This window comes from Mesoplodon mirus (genome assembly GCF_964341445.2).
Source record: "Mesoplodon mirus genome assembly, chromosome: 16".
Classification (NCBI taxonomy): Eukaryota; Metazoa; Chordata; class Mammalia; order Artiodactyla; family Ziphiidae; genus Mesoplodon; species Mesoplodon mirus.
Window position 1 is genome coordinate 55,704,321 of NC_138992.1, and position 19,142 is coordinate 55,723,462.

The 19,142-nt window shown below is 36.8% G+C and overlaps 1 protein-coding gene across 2 annotated transcripts in view; it reads left to right on the forward strand.

The window, feature by feature from the left end:
• The window catches only part of MRPS28 (mitochondrial ribosomal protein S28), a 100,454-nt gene that overhangs the window by 15,010 nt on the left and 66,302 nt on the right, over nucleotides 1-19,142 (forward strand). For both annotated transcript variants that reach the window (XM_082600723.1, XM_082600724.1), the window contains exon 2: nucleotides 222-403. In XM_082600723.1, coding sequence (XP_082456849.1) covers nucleotides 222-403 — 182 coding nt within the window. The remainder of the gene's footprint in view (nucleotides 1-221; nucleotides 404-19,142) is intronic.

The following is a 19,142-nucleotide window of genomic DNA, read 5'->3' on the forward strand; positions in this document are numbered from 1 at the left end:
CCCTGGCTCCTCTTCAAGAAGGAAAGGAAGGAAAAGGAAGTTGAAGAGCGTCCCAGGCTTTTTAAAGCAAAATTCCATTTCAGTATTTTTATTATTGCTACAAAACATAAATATACAGCAAATTGACTTTTAAAAATTTCCCCCGTAAGGCATTACTGTACCTACCATATTATACCTTAGCATTGAACTATTTGCATATAAATATCTCTTTTCATGTTTAGGGCTCTCCAAAAGATGTGGAATCCTTCGCGTCTATGCTGAGACATTCTCCTCTTACACAGATGGGACCTGCCAAGGATAAACTAGTCATTGGACGAATCTTTCATATTGTGGAGAATGATCTTTATATAGATTTTGGTGGCAAGTTTCCCTGTGTATGTAAAAGACCGGAAGTGGATGGAGAGTAAGTAGAATCATTTCTAAGTGCTTTAAGCGTGTGCATAAAAGTTGAAATACCTCAAAAGTATTACTGGACTTTAATTGGTGATTTTTTGAAAAGACAGAAAATATGTTTATTTCTCTTCATCATGCTAGTTAGTCAAGTTAGGCCAAGTTCATGTCATGTCATATTAGTCAAGTTAGGCCAGATCCATGTCTTCTCAAAGCAGTGAGATCAGTTTTGGGGAAGATTTGAATGTCCATCCTATTAATAAGGCATTTCATGCCATAAAATTAAAACCAGCTTTGGAATAATACATGCTGCTCAGGCCATTTTACGTGTAACTTTTTTGCCTCTTCTTTTCCACAGTCTCCATCTGCTTCTCAGAGAAACCTCTGCTTTCTGTTTCTTCATGTTCCTTTCTCTTACTTTAGCAAATTCTGATGCTTTATCATTTTCTTTTCTTACTATTTTGCATCTGCTCTCTGGATTATAATTTTTCCTGAGCAGAATTCATTCTGTTTATAGTCTGTGTAGATAAAGATAATTGTGAATATAAATATGCCTTATGAAAACCACTAAGGTGGGAGACCTGGGAGTAGAATATAAAGAGTGAAAAGAGAGGTGGAACTAAGACTCTGAGATTGGAAAACAATAGTCATCAAGATAGAAATGAATTTTTTCCACCAATTTTTAATGTACACTTTTTTTAGATTTTAATATTTCTGACAACAGGATGCATCTTATAGTTGATGCAATTTAATTGGCAATTTAAAAATTCTTAATAGTACATAAATTATGGTGACTCATAATCAACGGCATCTTAGATAAGATGAATTACAGTGATGAAGAAGTTTGTGATGTTTAAGAATGAGTCACACCATAGATATGAGTAAGGAAAGAGTCTGCTCTAGTTCTAAGAGAGCAGTTACAAGAATGGGTTGCCTCTTTCCCGAGAGCTCTGGATACCTAAAGGTCTTCTTGATAACTGGGCTTACCCATTTAGGAGACAGGAGCTCCTTCTACCTGAATCTGAATAGGACCTGACAAACTCACCTGAATACACGTTCTCAGATCAGTGATATGTGAGTAGATACTTAACAGCCAGCTCTCCAATAAATAAAAGGCCTTGATTTGCCGATTTCTGTGGTATGAAATAGTTCCACCACGGCCAATGTTAAGTTACCTGTGTGATGTCATCGAATGTGGAGTTGGAAATATGAGTGCACAGTCAGCTTTCACAAGCTGGTGCAGTCTGGCTCCAGCACACCTCTACTGCAGGTAGTCAGAAGCTAAACAGTGTCTCAGCAAGGTGAATGATGCAAACCAGGTGATACCTGGCAGAGAAAATGGGTTCTGTGCTACGTGGCATGAGAGGTAATGGCTAGGTCTTGACTTGCCCTGGTATATCAAATAACATACAAACTTAGTCAAAAATAGTAAAACCTAAAGAAATGTCTAAGTAAGATGTGTCTGTCCATCTAGATTTTAATACTGCAGTCTATATTGTGTAATGGGGTATTGAAGGGATTAAATTAGATAATGTATGTAAAGGTTTAGAACAGTGATTGGTATATAGTAAACAGATGCTACTATTACTATTCTTTAAATCCTGATGATTTAGGGTTTTTGTGACCTAATGATGACATCCCTCAAGAATTTCTATTGAGAGTTTTTGCACCAGGCAAGTTGTGAAGATATGTGGTCCTAAAATTATCCTTCAAGAGAGGCAACCTAAACTCTTTCATACTGTCAGCAGGAGCTGTAGCAGGTCATTTTTCATTAATAGAAAATATATCAGTAATTTGAAAATGAAGTACTGCTTTGTTTTATATAAAGAAATCCTCTCCTCTCTTGCCTACAATTGATAAGCTTTACATCATGCTACCATGGGTGCCGCCCAGTTGCAGTGGCCATCCTTATTCTTACAAGCTGACCTAACATGCAGCCAGAACCTCTGGTTTATAAAAAGGCATCATTTATAAAAAAATGTGTTTTACATATAACTCTGCTGAATTATGGGTATTTCACCTGCTCAGTCAAATTTATTATAAATTGCAAATGCCAGTGATATACATGTTTCTTTATATTTGTGGATGGAATTTTGTTTGTGATATTTCTTTCATGGATATTTATTTCTTTGTGGATATTCTTTTATCTAAAGTTTTTTCCCCCATTTTATATTATATTCTTGAGCATAAAATTTCAGAATGCTTTAGGTGTCTAAAATTTCTGATTTGATTTTTATGCCTTATTAACTAGATCACAGAATTTTAAATATCAGTATTTTTGACTAGATATTTCTCTAATCAGTTCTATAATATGATTTGAATTTATTTTATGTGTAGTATAGCTCTAAATGGTTAAATACTGGAATCTGTTGCAACATTAATTAAATTAATTTTAATTAGTTTAATTAAATTTCAGTTTAATGAATTGAAATATTAAATTAACTGTTCATTGAAAACTATGCACATACCACATAAGCACACATCCTATTAACAGAAATTACTATATGGTTGAAACCCCTGTCTCCACATGTACTCTCCTCCCAGTGAAGCAGTCTATTTAACAGAAGTGTTTGTCGGGGGAGAGCGGTGGCTCATAATAATTTTGCAAATAAATTCTCTAGTCTAGGGGGCAGTCACTGTATTAGAGTCTTTTTTTTTTTTTCCTTAGGAGAATTAAATGCCTGTATCTCTTTGTTCTGTGGTTATCTGCCATAGTTACCTTCACTGCTTCCATCTACCTGCCCAGTATCCAATCACTCTCACCAGGAATTCCCACTTAAACTTCCAAAGCACTCACAAAATCAATGTATTCATGGTTGAGGATCATGAAAAGGGAGGAGCCATACTGGTGCAGGAGTTGATTTGTTCGTTCGTTCATTCATTCATTCATTCGTTTATTCAACAAACGCTTCCTGGACCTCTTCAATTTGGCAGGCACTGTTGTAAGGGCTGGTAAAGAAGACAGACTAGCTCTCTGCTCTCATGAAGTTGGGGGGACTTAGTCTATTGGGGCAATGAGGAACAGATAGTAAACTAGTACACAAATCAATTTTAGAAATTGATAATTAAATGAGTAAGAAGGGGTAATATGGTGACAGGATGTCTGGCGAGTAGAAGATAACAGTAGTCAGAGAAGGCCTTTGACTGACGTCTGCTTCTATTGCTAAAAGTCTAAAATGCCACCAGATTGCTTCTTTTTAAAAAAGGTGATAAACAACTGATAAGAATCCTAAATTGTTTTGGTTAACTGAATATTCTAATTAGCTAAGTTATAGCCTTTTATTAAGTTCTGTAACTTTTTTGTTTTAATATATATATATATATATATATATATATATATATTTTTTTTTTTTTTTTTTTTTTTTTTTGTGGTACGCGGGCCTCTCACTGTTGTGGCCTCTCCCGTTGAGGGGCACAGGCTCCGGACGCGCAGGCTCAGCGGCCATGGCTCACGGGCCCAGCCGCTCCACGGCATGTGGGATCTTCCCAGACTGGGTCACGAACCTGTGTCCCCTGCATCAGCAGGCGGACTCTCAACCACTGCGCCACCAGGGAAGCCCTGTTTTAATATTTTTGATTATTGTTTAAAAGAACCAAGTTTTCAGTCTTTGACCCAAGAAGCTATAGAGTTGTGCAGAAGGGCTTCAGAGATTGCCCTGGGAGTAGAGAGGGGAGTTAGGCCCTATTTCAGAGCAGCTCTGCATTCATTGTTTTATATGTTACAGTTCTGGGAGTGTTTTGTTTAAGGTGTTGGGGGGGAGTGGTGGTGAGTATTTGTATCACAAAAAAAAAGTTTGAAAAACACTTGTAAAAGAAAAATTAAGTCTAGAAAGATGTTATATTAATAGTAACAGAATATAAACTATAGTATTTAAGCATGAAAGGTAGTATTGTGATCTACTTTGAGTTGCAAAACAGAAATATTATAATTACATTCAGAAATTTTGGAGATGTGGATGGGACCTAACTCTTACAGTACCAACCTCAAAAGTTTTAACCATTATATATTTTTAAATATCAATTTATGACTTGGAATCAGAAGTCAGATTATGACAAACCATAGTGACGCTGGTATTAATTTCTTTGGCAGTTGTCATTGAATTAACTGACTTGCTAAATTAATCAAGATTCTCTTGTATAAAACCCATTGACGCATACCAGCACTTAGACAATTAGGAATTAGTAGTCCTCTACTATAACTGGGCACTTTTACTTTCAGTTGAGGTGTGTGTTTAGCAAAAGCTAGTTGTGTTTATTCCAAAACCCATTTATATTATTGCTAGGTAATTTATTTGATTATTGCATAAATTAATAAAATATGAGCACAGAAAGTGTTTTTGTTCTTATGCAAGCTAATTTTAATGTTTTAGCAAGGCTCCATAAAGGAGAGGTTTTTTTAATGAAATTGCTATTGAATTAGTTTGAGCAAGTAAACCATAAAGATGCGGGGCGGGGGGCGGGAATCATAAAAATCTGGAAGGAATTGCTTTCCAAATGTCTTTTCTGTCCCTGTATTACTTTAAAGTGACTGACTCTGGCAATTGCAGACATTGCAGTCTAGGTATTGTTTATTTAAGGAGATCAGTGCAGAGCTCCAGTGAGTGAGCCTCTACTTAGCAAGAAAACCTGGCTCTGTGTCAGAATATTTGCATTAGTTGCTAAGTTAATATCTTTAGAGTATATGTGTATACTTTTTTTTTTAATATAAATTTATTTATTTATTTTTGGCTGCATTGGGTCTTCGCTGCTGCATGTGAGCTCTCTCCAGTTGGCAACGAGCGGGGGCTACCCCTCGTTGCGGTGCGCGGGCCTCTCATTGCAGTGGCCTCTCTTGTTGAGGAGCATGGGCTCTAGGCGCGCAGGCTTCAGTAGTTGCAGCGCACAGGCTCAGTAGTTGTGGCTCGCGGGCTCTAGAGCACAGGCTCAGCAGCTGTGGCGCACGGGCTTAGCTGCTCCGCGGCATGTGGGACCTTCCCAGACCAGGGCTCGAACCTGTGTCCCCTGCATTGGCAGGCAGGTTCTCAGCCACTGCGCCACCAGGGAAGCCCGATGTGTATACTTTTTTAATGAGTCCTCACTTTGACCTACTTTTCCATGAACGAACCTATGAGTCAGAGGGCTTCTACTGTGACTTAAAAGTATAAGGCACTTTTCCCTTTAGACATTTGTGTGTGTGTGTTATTAATACAGCACACAATTTCACAAAATTTGTCCTAGTGTGGATTAAGATCATTTCCTTTCTGTGTCTGATAATCCCAATAGCCATTTTCTAAAAACTTATGTTGGCACTTTATGTACATCGTCTGATTTATTCTGCACAAGAAGCATAGAAATTAGAAGATATTTTCCCCATTTTCCAAATGAAGAAAATGAGTCTCTGAGCATAAATAAGGTGGTACAGCCGTACAGTTATAGTTCACAAGGCAGGGATTCAATCCTAGGGCTGTGTGTATCCATCACCCAGGAATGTTCTTTCACTGTACTGTGCTACTCTCGAAATCCTACAACATATAGCTACTAAAGTGTCATAAAAACGTCGTAAAATAGCCTCACATATGAACCAGGTTTATACCAGGAACCCTGAAAACAGTACGGTAGTGAAGCTCTATAGAGGTCTGTTAAAGACTGGTAGGTAGCCTGTTCTAATATCCTGGGTTATGGTGTCTATGGTATAGTATATTTGAATAGTATTACCACCAATAAGCTAATGACCAGAGGGCCCAGGCTTTGTTTCATAATGGATGTGAATCATAATTGTGGTGAGACCTGTAGTCACAGGAACTGGTTAATGTCTGACGATGATTAGTAGCTTAGAGTCAGAATGCCTCTTGTTATTTGGGAATGATATATTTCAAAAAAGTTTATTTTACAAATAGTAGAAAGTTGACTGTGCATATAACACTTAATTTTTAATTGATTCGTTTTATAAAATGTGTCATTTATTTTCTTGAACCTTGTTAGACCTAAAGTTGTTTAACCTGTTTTTTGTCTTTGTTTTGATGACCCAAGGTCATCATTATAAACATTAATTCCTGTATTGTATCTCAACTCAAATATATAGAATTATTGTTTCTCAGCTACATAACCCTCCAGTTCTGTAGTTTTTGTGTTTCACCTTTGGGTGTCATCTTTCTTTTTCTACTGTTGTATCTGTGTCTGCATTTTTAGCTTTCTTAGACTTCCTAATTTTCCTCTCATATCTGATGCCTGAGAAATTGGTCACCAAAATTGTGCTTAAAATAAGAACAACTAGAGTTTGAGTAAGGACCTCACGGCCTCTTATGTAAGTAAAGTGTATGCACTTTAGTACATGAACTTCAACATATATTTTGACTGCTCCTAAACTCCCCTGCTTAATTCTCGTTGGGTTCTGTGGAGACTTGGTGTCACCAGATAACCAACTTCCTGATAAGTGAAGTGTAACCAGGTCAGGGTCTTGCCTGTGTTGACTGCCTGTTCACTGATGCCCTTGATAAGGATTGTCACGTATCAGAAAAGTGTTTGCTGAACCAATCAAGGTGCTGAGTGTCTTGGATAAGAGCTGTTGTTGTGGTTGAGACTTTACCACCACCAGTAGGTATGGTATCGAAAATAAGATAGGATTATTGGATCTCAAATACTACTTGAGATGGTGCCAATTCTTAACAGTGAATTTGTAAGTAAATGAGTAAATTTCTTAAGAATATTGCTAAGTGCAAAGTATTGCTTTACAGCATTGATTAGTTTGGTTGGCTTGGAATGTACCTGTCGTACATTTTACCCATCTCAAGAACTAAGCTGCTGATTTTATTAATCTTATTTTTAAGTAAACTGGGCCATGGTACGATTTTTCACTGAGTCAGCAAACACTTAATGAGCAGCTCTTGTGTGCCACCTCTGCGTTTTATGCTAGAGATGTACAGATGAAAGACAGTCCCTGCTTTCAGGGAGTCAGTGATTCAGTCAGGGGATAGAGAAGTAAACCGATACACATAGTACCCTATGAGTTCTATTTCTTGTGTCCTACAGGAACGGAGAAGAGGGCATCGATGATGGAGTCAGCTTGTGTCAGAGACGGTTTTCCAGAGGAGCTAACAGTTGAACTGAGTTGTAAAGGGTGGGTAGGAGATACAAAGTGCAGAAAATGGGAGGGAGCTGTACTTGACAGAGCTTTCAGTGAGAGAGAGCCTGGCTCTTCCGGGAACTCAAGTGGCTTAGTTGGCTTCAGTTTAGGAGGAGTGAGGGGGAAGAGTAGGGAGATGGGCAGGAGCCAGATCTTCAAGGGATTTATATACCATTCTAGAACATTGGGCCTTTATTCTGAAAGTGGTAAAGACACATTAAAGTATTCTAACAGGTAACATGGACCACACTTGTGTTTCAATGAGATCATTCTGGCTGTGGTATGGTGTGGAGTATGTATTAGAAGAATGAAACCGGAGTTAGGGAGGCCAGTAAGGAAGCTTCTGGAAAGAAATGATAAGAATGTGAATTAAGTCTAGGGGTCAGGAAAGGAGACTTTTATTAATAATTTAGGAGACAGAAGAAACAGGTCTTGGTAACTGAGTAATGGTGGCTTGTGAGTCAGAGGGAAAAGTTTCTGATGGTGTTAGATTTCAGACATGAATGACTAGTAGATAGTAAATTGAGTTGTATTGGGGAGGTGGAGAAGGGAAATGTATTATATTGATACTTTTGCCTGCTTCAAAAATTTAAAAAATGCCCAGATTTAGATTAGTTTGATTCTCCTTTTCCCCACTCCTGGTTATAATACTTGTGATTAGTATCAGTTAAGGAACATTCCTCTTTTTCACTGAAATATAAAATCCCTGTGGTTAAACCATGCATATCTTTTTGGTTAAAGAGTCTTATTCTCTAAATCTTTTTATTTCATTATGTTATATTTTAATTTTGATTTTTTTTAAGAATTGTATACCTTTCTATAAAATCCTAAAGTTCAGTTTTACAAAGTCCATTGATTTCTTAATGTTTCATGAATATTGCCTCTCTTAAAGCATTATTTCTACACTCAACATCTCTCTCAACACACATGATTGACAGCTCTGAAAATCGAAGGGTTTCAAAACAAGCATGATTGGCAGTTCTAAGGTAACTAGCACATGCACTGAATACTATTTGTACTTTTATTTGACACTAAGGTGGAATAAACAAGCTAATTTCCCAGTCTTTGTTTCTATTTCAGGTTGTGTGATGTATAGGGTCACATAAAGAGTGGGATAGATACTAAATGTTTCAAAAACTAAAGTTTTCAAGGTGTATTGGTAGGGGGAAAAAGAAAATAAGAATTTGAATTAAGTAGTTCTTTTTATTCCAGAGGACATGACTTACAATTAAAAATATGCATGTTTTTAAGTAGATTGGTGATTGAAAGTCATTTTATTAGGTTTTCCTTAACAGATCTCTGATTATTTTTTTAGAATAAAGGAGCATCTGCTGTATTTAACTTTTTAATAAGAAATCTTAAGAATATTATAAATATTCTTATAAATACTATAAATCTTAAGAAAATTATAAACTATCTCAAGAATGATATGAGTTCATGAAACACATGTAATTCAGACTGAATAACATTAGACCAAAAAAGGGGGGATCATAGATGCAGAGAGCAGATTGGTGGTTGTCAGAGGTGAGGTTGTGGGGTGGGTGGAATGGTGAAGGGGGTCAAAAAGTACAAATTTCCAGTTATAAAATAAATAAGTCCTGGAGATAACATGTGCAGCATGATTACTACAGTAATAATACTGTGTTGTATATTTGAAAGTTGCTAAGAGAGTAGATCTTAAAAAGTTCTCATCACAAGAAAAAAATTTCTTTTGTAGCTATTTATGGTGATGGATGTTAATTAAACTTCTGGTAATTATTTCATAATATACACAAATATTGAATCATTATGTTGTACCCTTGAAACTAATATAATGTCAAATGTCAATTATACCTCAATAAAAAAAATTTTTTTAATGAATAGTATTAAAGTTTCCCACCCACCCTCCCCACTCGGATATATGGCATAGCAGTGCTCTTTTGGATCGATTTTTTTCTGTTGGATTCTACTTAGATTGATGTACAAAATTGATTTACTTTATGTGGCATATTCACATACATACGGCTTTATTAACCCAGAGATTGTGTAAATTTACATGTCTAGTAAGTTTGCCGTATATGCCTTCCCAGGACTGTAAAGGTTAAAAGTGAATCTGGAAACTACTATGGTGGCTGCTTGTTAAGAGAATGCAAGCAATTAAGTGTTCCCACAAAAGCTTTGAAGTTAATATCTTAATAGGACAATGAGGAGAAAAAGTCAAGGCTGCACTCCTACAATTGATTCAGGCTGTAGTTCTATTGACTTAAAAGTAGATTTTAGAAAAATTAAAAGTTATCTTAATAGAAATTGTGAGTTCTATTTTAGTTTGTAGAATTTTGTATTAATTTAGATTGCCACTTGATAACATCTAGAGACTTTCAGGGACCCAGAATTTCAACATGTACTTTGTGGTTAGTAATAAGAACAGTAATAGCTAACATTTGTTGAACACTCTGTGCTAGGCACTTTGCTAAGAGATTTGCCTCTGTTTTTTAAAAATCTTTTTATTAATCTAAGGTAGATACTGTTAGAATCCTCATTAAAAAGCACTGAAGAAACGAAGGCTTACAGAGATTTTAAGTAACTTAAAAACTAGTCAGCAGCTAGTAAATAAGCAGACTGGTGAGAATGTTAGCTCTAAGTCCATATTGTCAACCTCTACTTTTTATATACTCATCAAATACACTTCCAGAGTGAGTGTGACTTACTAATTTTCTCAGCAAATATTTACTGAGTATCTTAATTACAGTGTGCTGAATGCAGTTTAGAAGAACTGTATGGCATCTTTAGGAGGAAAGATGCATAGAGCCCAGCAACACAGAGGAATATATGAGTAAATGCCTAAATGAATGGTGTGGTTAAGCACAGAAGTGTTCAAAGGAGAACTGGAGAAGCGAGAGTTGAAATGGTTTCATGAACAAAAAAGAGGGCTTCTCAAGGAGATGGAACTTTGGCTAGATTCTGAAGGATAGCGGGAGGGGCACTGGGAGATGGATAATGAGAGAACAGTGGTGGGGGAGACGGCATGAGCAATGGCACAGAATTGAGAATGAGCTTGGGGGGATTGTATTAGTCATGTACATCTGTGTAACATATTACTCCAAAACTTAGTGGATTAAAACAATAAACGTTTATTATCTCACACAATTGCTGTGGGTCAGGAATCCTTGGGCATCTTCACTGGACAGTCCTGGCTCAAGGTTTCTTATGAGCTTCAGTTAAGATATTGGCCAGGCTGCAGTCATCTGAAGGCTTGACTGGGACTGCAGAATTTGCTTCCAGGGTGGTTCCTCACTTGCCTGGCATGTTAGTGCTGGCTGTGGACAGGAGGCCTCAGGCCTCATCACATGACTTCTCCATGGGCTGCTTGAGTGTCCTCATGACATAGCAGTTAGCTTTCCCCTGAGTGAATAATCTAAGAGAGAGCTTGAGGTCGTTGTGATGTCTTTTATGACCTAGTCACACATTGTCACTTGTGCCATATTCTGTTCTTTAGAAGCAAGTCACTAAGCCTAGCCCATAGTCAATGGGAGAGGAGTTAGTCCCCACCTTTTAGAGGGAGGTGTATACATAATATGCGTACATATTTTAAAACCACCATGGGTCAAGAGCCCATGGCTTGGATGAAGTTTTAAGGAATAAAATATTTGCTTTGCTAGACAGACAAGGATCCTGATAAAAAAATTCTGAATTTCAAGCTGAAAAATTGTGATGGTGGAGATACAAAGGAGTTGTATTTGGGGATTGGTGTTTTGAACGATGACACTGGTAGTGATGTGTGAGATGGAATGGATGGGCAAGGCCAGTTCTGAGACTATCACAGTAATCCAGACAGTGGTTTACTAAGGGCTGGCCTAGAGTGAGAAGAGATGGGGAAGAAAAGCTTGGAGAGGCTGTTTAAAGAAATGACTGATAGGCTTTGGTGACTGGGGCTTGAGGTTTCCAGCCCAGTGACTAGAAAAATGGAGGTCACAGCAAAAGGGAAGTTGGGTGGAGTTGCTGTTCATAGGGCAGGACATGGAGCTCAGGTTTTTTAATTAATTAATTATTATAATTAATTAATTAATTTTTGGCTGCATTGGGTCTTTGTTGCTGCAAGTGGGCTTTCTCTAGTTGCAGAGCGGGGGCTACTCTTCATTGCGGTGCACAGGCCTCTCATTGCGGTGGCTTCTCTTGTTGCAGAGCACAGGCTCTAGGCGCGCGGGCTTCAGTAGTTGTGGCTCACGGGCTCTAGAGTGCAGGCTTAGTAGTTGTGGCGCATGGGCTTAGTTGCTCCGCAGCATGTGGGATCTTCCTGGACCAGGGCTCGAACCCGTGTTCCCTGCATTGGCAGGCAGATTCTTAACTGCTGTGCCACCAGGGAAGCCCAGAGTTCAGTTTTAGACATGTGGTTATTCTGTAGACGTTTGGCCACATGAAAGTGGATTTATGAGAAATTAGACTGTAGAATAACAGTAGACCTGAAATTAGCAACTTCATATTGGGCTCTAAGTTTCTGTATCTTCTGACTTTATCAGCAAAACACACGACAAAACAAAAAAGAAAGGCAACAGCATCACTGCAGATTTGTGTTTGTGCCACGTTAAGTGAGTGTGATTTTTTTTTTTTCCCCAAAAAGAAATCTTGTGGTGTTTAGGTTCAAGCATCCTGTTGGAGCTGAATAGCTTTGTTTCTAAAAGTGAAAGGCAAATATAGAAATAGCAGATGGGATCCTTTCGGCGAGGTAACATGTCTTGCCAGGTGTATTCAATATAGGATCATATTATATGACTTCAACCAGAGTTCTGAAAATTCTTTCATTCATTTCTAGTAGATTCTTCATTACTTTACCTTTTTCAGTGTCAGGTCTCTTGTTCCTGTCTTCCACCTCCTTAGCAGATCACCTTATCTTCTTCTTTATTAAGTTCATACATTAGTTTAATCTGTGTGAAATTGCTGGGTTTTTTAAAGTAAAAAATAGTTGAATATCTGAAATTTCAAATGATTCAGCCTACTACTCCCTGGCTTTCCTGTTCTCTACCTTAAATTTTCTCTGTATCATCTTGTCTAGATTCTATAAAGTTTGAAACATTTTACCCCTTCAAGCTATTATGCTGTTCCTCCCTGTCCCCCAAATTGCCCTTATTTTCTAAATTTCCATTTCTTCCTCAGTTTAGCCCACCTGACTCTGCCCTCACCATTGTACTAATTGAAAGCACCCTCTTAAATTCATCAGTGACCTTCTGGTCCCCTGCCCAGTCGTTTTTGCTCAAGCTGTCTGTAATATTCAGCACTCTTTGTTGGCTGTTCCCTTTTCTGAAATTGTCATATACCTTCTTTTTCTTGGTTCTCCTTCTATTTCCCTGTTGCTTTTCTACACTCCTATAACAGTGCTTTATAAAATTTTTGAGGATAAAATGGTAGGAAGGAGATACAGTGGTTCTTGGAATGTGCAGGCAAGTTGAGCGGGGCAAGTATCAGGAAGAACATGGGCCCGGAGGGCAAGTCGCCTTGGTTCTAATCCTACATCAGTCAGTGTGTACAGTGAAAGTTCCTTTATCCAAGAGTCTAAACCTAGGCTAATTTAACCAAGAGAATTGTTCAAAAAGGAGTGCTTTGGAGCTCCCCTATTAAAAAAACCCCAGCATTATAATAATTGAAAAATACTTTATAAGCCTGTAAATGACACTTACGTCTTCATTTATATGTACCCCTTCTTCTTTTATTTGGTAAATTCAGTTTCAACATAGTCCTGTACTTGAAAATAAGATGCTCTGCTTTTAGCTTGTTTTAATTTTTAAGAAAAGATTTTTCCATAAGTATACTACAGTTAGATTTCTTCTAAAGTTTTAATTCAGAACCTTAATTTTGGACCTAAAATAGAATACTTTGTGTTCCTTTTAAAAATGCAGATTAGCTAATAATTAGCTTAATTAGTACTGATTGAGCATATTATAATGTTCACGTGGATTTTATGCTATTGCCTGTGTCATTTTTGAATTTATTAAGCAAATGATTCTTTCCTTGATGTATTTTCCTTGAAAGCATTTTCTTTTATATACAGTACTTTTTTGAAAATGTGGTTATCAATTATTGTTATGATATATAATGGAGAGAGCTATACCTCTTTCAGTGTGGAATATATGTTATTTGGCTTCCAAAGAATATATTGCTGTGAAAGTACATAATTTGAGACTTAACACTTTTTTTTTTTTTTTTTTTTTTGCTGTACGCGGGCCTCTCACTGCTGTGGCCTCTCCCGTTGCGGAGCACAGGCTCCGGACACACAGGCTCCGCGGCCATGGCTCGCGGGCCCAGCCGCTCCGCGGCATGTGGGATCTTCCGGGATCGGGGCACGAACCCGTGTCCCCTGCATCGGCAGGCGGACTCTCAACCACTGCGCCACCAGGGAAGCCCGAGACTTAACACTTTTGAGTTAACCTAACCTCAAAACTTCTACTTTATTCACCATCCATTTAGTTTTAGCCTTTACATTAATTTTCTATTTACTAGAAAGATATATGCCAAACTATTTTTGAAAGTTAACGACTACACATCAACTCTTTAGATCTCAGTCTTTTCCAGGAACTAAATATCTTTTCCTAATTGCAGTTACCAATATTTTAGCCTGTTTGCTGAATGTAATTTATTTAGAAACTTTAATTTTGAATTTTGCTTGTTTTTCAAATACTGCACCTTCAGCATGAATTTTTTAAAGTTGTTTCATTTATTTCACTGAAGGAAACGAAACATTCTGCCATTTGAAGGAAAACGTTCCAAACGTGGTACCTAATGCTTAGTATATGCGAGCTTGTGATATAAAATCTGTGTATGTTAGTAATGGTGCTGATGATGTTGATGATTGCTAACAGCAGCAGCCACTTCCTAATTTTTAGCACTGTTAGGATATTCTCTCTCTAAAGCGGTCTTAAGTGACTTTAAGTAAATAAACATATGCTATTTCTTTGGCAAAAATAATTTTAAAATATCTAGCATAGTGCCTTGCAGATTATAAGTTCACCATAAATATTCATTGCTTACTTTTTTTTTTTTTTTGCGGTACGCGGGCCTCTCACTGTTGTGGCCTCTCCCGTTGCAGAGCACAGGCTCCGGACAGGCAGGCTCAGCGGCCATGGCTCACGGGCCCAGCCGCTCCGCAGCATGTGGGATCATCCTGGACCGGGGCACAAACCCGTGTCCCCTGCATCGGCAGGCGGACTCTCTACCACTGCGCCACCAGGGAAGCCCCATTGCTTAATTTTGTTAGACAGGAGTCACAAAAGCATTTAGCTAACAGTAGGTATTCCAATTATTGGTTGACGTATACTGTTATTAGTTGCCCTTTGGTGTTATAAAGGAACAAAATTGCCTTCAGTGAAGAGTATTGAGTATTCCTGTTTCAGTAAAGAAGTGAGATCATCCTAATTTTAAGAAGAAAAATAAAATTAATGTTGAATTAATGAGAATTTATTACTTTCCAGAATGAAAATTAGGATGTACCTGTTCTTGTCTTCATAGTTTTCTAACATTATCATAATCATTATAGCCAATGATTATTAGCTTTAGCTCTTATTATGTTGAGTCACTTTTCTAAGCATCGTAGTGGTTTAAGCTCATTGGCCCTGAAATAAGAATTCCTGAATTTGAATCCTGGCTGTACTACTTATTAATTGTGTGATCTTGGGCAAGTTGCTTAACTTCATGGAGCCTCAATTTTGTTGCCTTCAAAATAGATGAATGAAATGATTACTGCAAATGGCTTGTGTGAGAAATAAGGTCATCATCATCATCATCATCATCATCATCATCATCATCATCATGAACATCTGACATTACCTTTTCTACGTGTCAAACAGATAACGATACCTTACTTGCATATCTTACTATCTACTTACTATCTACTTTACAGAGGAAGAAAAGCGAGCCCCAGAGAATTAAGTGACTTTCCAAATCACTTAGACTTGTGTCAGTTACACTTAGCAGAAAACTTGAAGACTTGTGGATTAAACATATAGAGACTTATTTTTCTTGCATAAGAATCCTGGCTGCTGGAGCTTCCGGGCTTGCTTCAGCAACCTGACAACATTAGGGCTGCCTTCTCCTTGCATCACAGGTACAATGAGGCTGCTGATTCTCCTGGGCTACATGTCTGTGTTCAAGAGAGGAAGAGAGTGGGGGAGGGTACAGTCAGCTTTTCTGTCCCTTTTATCAGTAAAACAAAAGCTTTTTTAGAAATCTCTTCCAGACTTCAGCCTACCTTTCCTTGATCGGACCTGTATAAGATGGCTCCTCCCTAACTGCAGAGAAAGCTCTGAAAACCTGCGTTTAATCTTTTCATTGTGGAGGCTGCAGGGGAGGAGTAATTCCCCTCTCATTAACCTAGCCAGAGGGCCCTGCTGCTTTGCCTAAGATCCAATAACTCTTCAGTGGCAGAGCTGAGATTCTAACCCAGGTGTATCTTGCTCCAAAACCTATTTCTCCAACTCTACCTCTCAAAGAATCAAGACCCCGCCACAAACACTTTGAATAACCATTTTCCAACTTCTGTATGCAGGCACAGTTTTTCTTCTTGAAATTTTGTATTTTTCAGAATAAAAATTTATTTACCTTTTTAGGCTGGCTGAATTTTGAAGGTATAGGTTATGTGTCCCTCCCTATCTTCAAATAAAAATATAAACCAAAAATGAGTGACTGAATGCTTTTTCTATTAGAAATGATTACCAAGATATGTTTATTTCAGGGAATTTCTGATAACATTTTTCAACTTTCTATAGTAAAAAAACATAATACATCATTAAGGTAGTGAGGTTTTGCCTCTTTCCGTTCTAATTATTATGTTTTTAACTCATGGTAAATGAGTTTGTTCTATGCTCATTTCCTAAGGGGTGGTTATCCACTGATTTCATTTTCTGGAATAAAGTTATGTCACAATTCTTGGAAACTGCATATTTATTTTTTTGTTTTGTTTTTTCAGAGATGAGGGTGGGATGAGGAGTGGGTGAAATGAAGGTCATAATCCAAATTCTCTATTCAGCCCTCAAATATATAACCATAATTTACTCTTATTTTGTCTTTTTAATATTTGAGATAAGTTACATTGAATTTTGTAGAGAAAAAAAGGATAAGATACAGTAACATTTTGAGCTAGGCAACATTATCCACATTTTGTAGGCAAGCAGACTAAGCCTAGAGAAGTTAGGAAACTTCTGCAGTCAATGAACTAGTACACGGTAGGGTTTGGATTGGAGCCCAACCTGTTGCTCCATGCATTGAGAGGATAGAATCCTCAGCAGTCTGTTCACTTAGGACAGATCGTTCTGTTTCTTTTAAAATATTTAAATGACATGTTTATCAAATAAAACGTACCTCTAGGTATCACTTTTTACACTTGAACAACTTTTTGTTGCAATAAGCTTTTGTAAAATAATCAAGAAACATTATTAAGTATAAGCCATAGTTTAACTTAAGCCATACCTTTTGATTTCTGTTTTACCAAATCACTTTACCAGAGATGTTATCAAGTAATATTTACCTCATGTAAGCTAAATTCACCCACATTGTCAATGGTAAACCATCACTGACTAATAAACAAGTGAACTGTTCCCGTATTGACCTTTCTAGTCTGAATTGCAAAGTATGTCTTTCTTTTTTTTTTTTTTTTTTTTTGCTGTACGCGGGCCTCTCACTGTTGTGGCCTCTCCCGTTGCGGAGCACAGGCTCCGGACGCACAGGCTCAGCGGCCATGGCTCACGGGCCCAGCCGCTCCGCGGCATATGGGATCCTCCCAGACCGGGGCACGAACCCGTATCCCCTGCATCGGCAGGCGGACTCTCAACCACTGCGCCACCAGGGAGGCCCGCAAAGTATGTCTTTTTAACTAATGACATTGTGATGTGGTCCGTCTACATTTCTGTGTACATTTCTCTCTTTTCAGGTTCATTTTTTTGAATTGGATAATTAAGCAAAATATTTCGAGTTGCATTTTTTATTATTAAAAAAGGAAAGTAGAAAAAAGTATTTATACATCTATAATCGTAAATATCATCAAATACTGTGTTCTTTTACATTAAAAATGTATGGGTTACTGAAAATGCATACATTTCAATTTATGCAAGTATTCTTTCCCACTTTTCTATATACTCTTTTGTTTATTATAAAAAATATGCTACTGACCAAACCAAATCCAATTAATTCTGTTGGTTTCTTCATTTTAGATTAAAACTTTAATTCATTTATTTATTCTATTGATATATATTGATCACCACAATGTCAAAGCTAATATTCTTCAGTGATCAAGCCAAATTACTAAAGTTATACTTATGTTGGAATTTCTGTTATTAATTTTTTCTTTTTGTTTCAACTTGTAAAAGTAATGCAGTCTCATAAAAAAGCTATGGGAAATTCCCTAAATAGGAAAATTTTAAAACTTCATAGGTCCAATTTTGTAACTATGTATGGTGATGGATGTTAACTAGACTTCTTGTGGTGATCATTTCGCAGTATATACAAATATCGAATCATAATGTTGTTCATCTGAAACTAATATAATGTTATATGTCAATTATAACTCAATAAAAAAATAGTACTGCTAAAACTCTAAAAACAAAAGAAAGAACAACAAAAAGAAAACCTTCATAGATCCACCAGTCATTTTGGTGAATTTCCTTTCAGTCTTTTCATCTAGACACAGGTTTTCGTTTTGGTTGTATATGGTTTTAATCTCTCTATATAATTTTGAATCACGAGTTTCTCAATTTTGTAGCATAGCCTTTTTCATTATGAAGGATGCTTTATATATCACTAAATATAACACAATTTCTTTAAGCAATCCTGTTTATTAGACATTTAGGTTGTTTCTACTGTTTTAACTCTTATAAGTGGCACAGCCATGAACATATTTGAGGGTAAGACTTTTAGGACTATTTCCTGAAGAAAGATTAAGTGGAATAAGTAGGCTTAAAGGTTATTGATATTTTTCATGCTTATACAAACAGATTGAACATTTCATAGGTTTTTTATTAATAGTATTTCCTTTTTTGTAAATTGTTACTTTCTTTGCCTAGCTTACTTATCTTTTGGGAATATAGTGTCTTCCTGAGCTATGTATATGAGCTCTTGGTATAATTAAGGTTGTTCATCTTTTTATTTAAAAAATATCATTTTATTACAAAAGTAATTAAATCTTATTGCAAAATACAATAAATTCACATAACTTAACAGAAATAAAGATCATCTAGTGAAAACATAATGTAAAAAAAATTTCTTAACAAGAAATCATATTTTTGAGTACTATTTTATAACTGGGTTTTCCCTCCAAATAGTTAGGTGTCTAAATATGTCATTATATATGGAATATATAGCATTCCATTACTGTAATTTATTTGATGTTGTTGATGTTGTTTCCAGTTTTCACTATTTTTATAAACACTTCAGAGACAATTCTGTGCATAAATCTTGATATGATTATTGGATTATTTCCTTGAAATAAATTCTTTGGAATGGGAAGACTGGAAAGGATGTATATTCCTTAAAAATTTATACATATTTCCCATTTGCCACAAAGAAACTATTTGTCCCTAACACTAGTTGTTATCATTTTATTTTTCATGTTTGCCAGTCTAATAGACAAAAATACTGTCATTGTTTTAATTTGCATTTCTGATGACTAGCAGTGTGAACATCTTGCCATTTA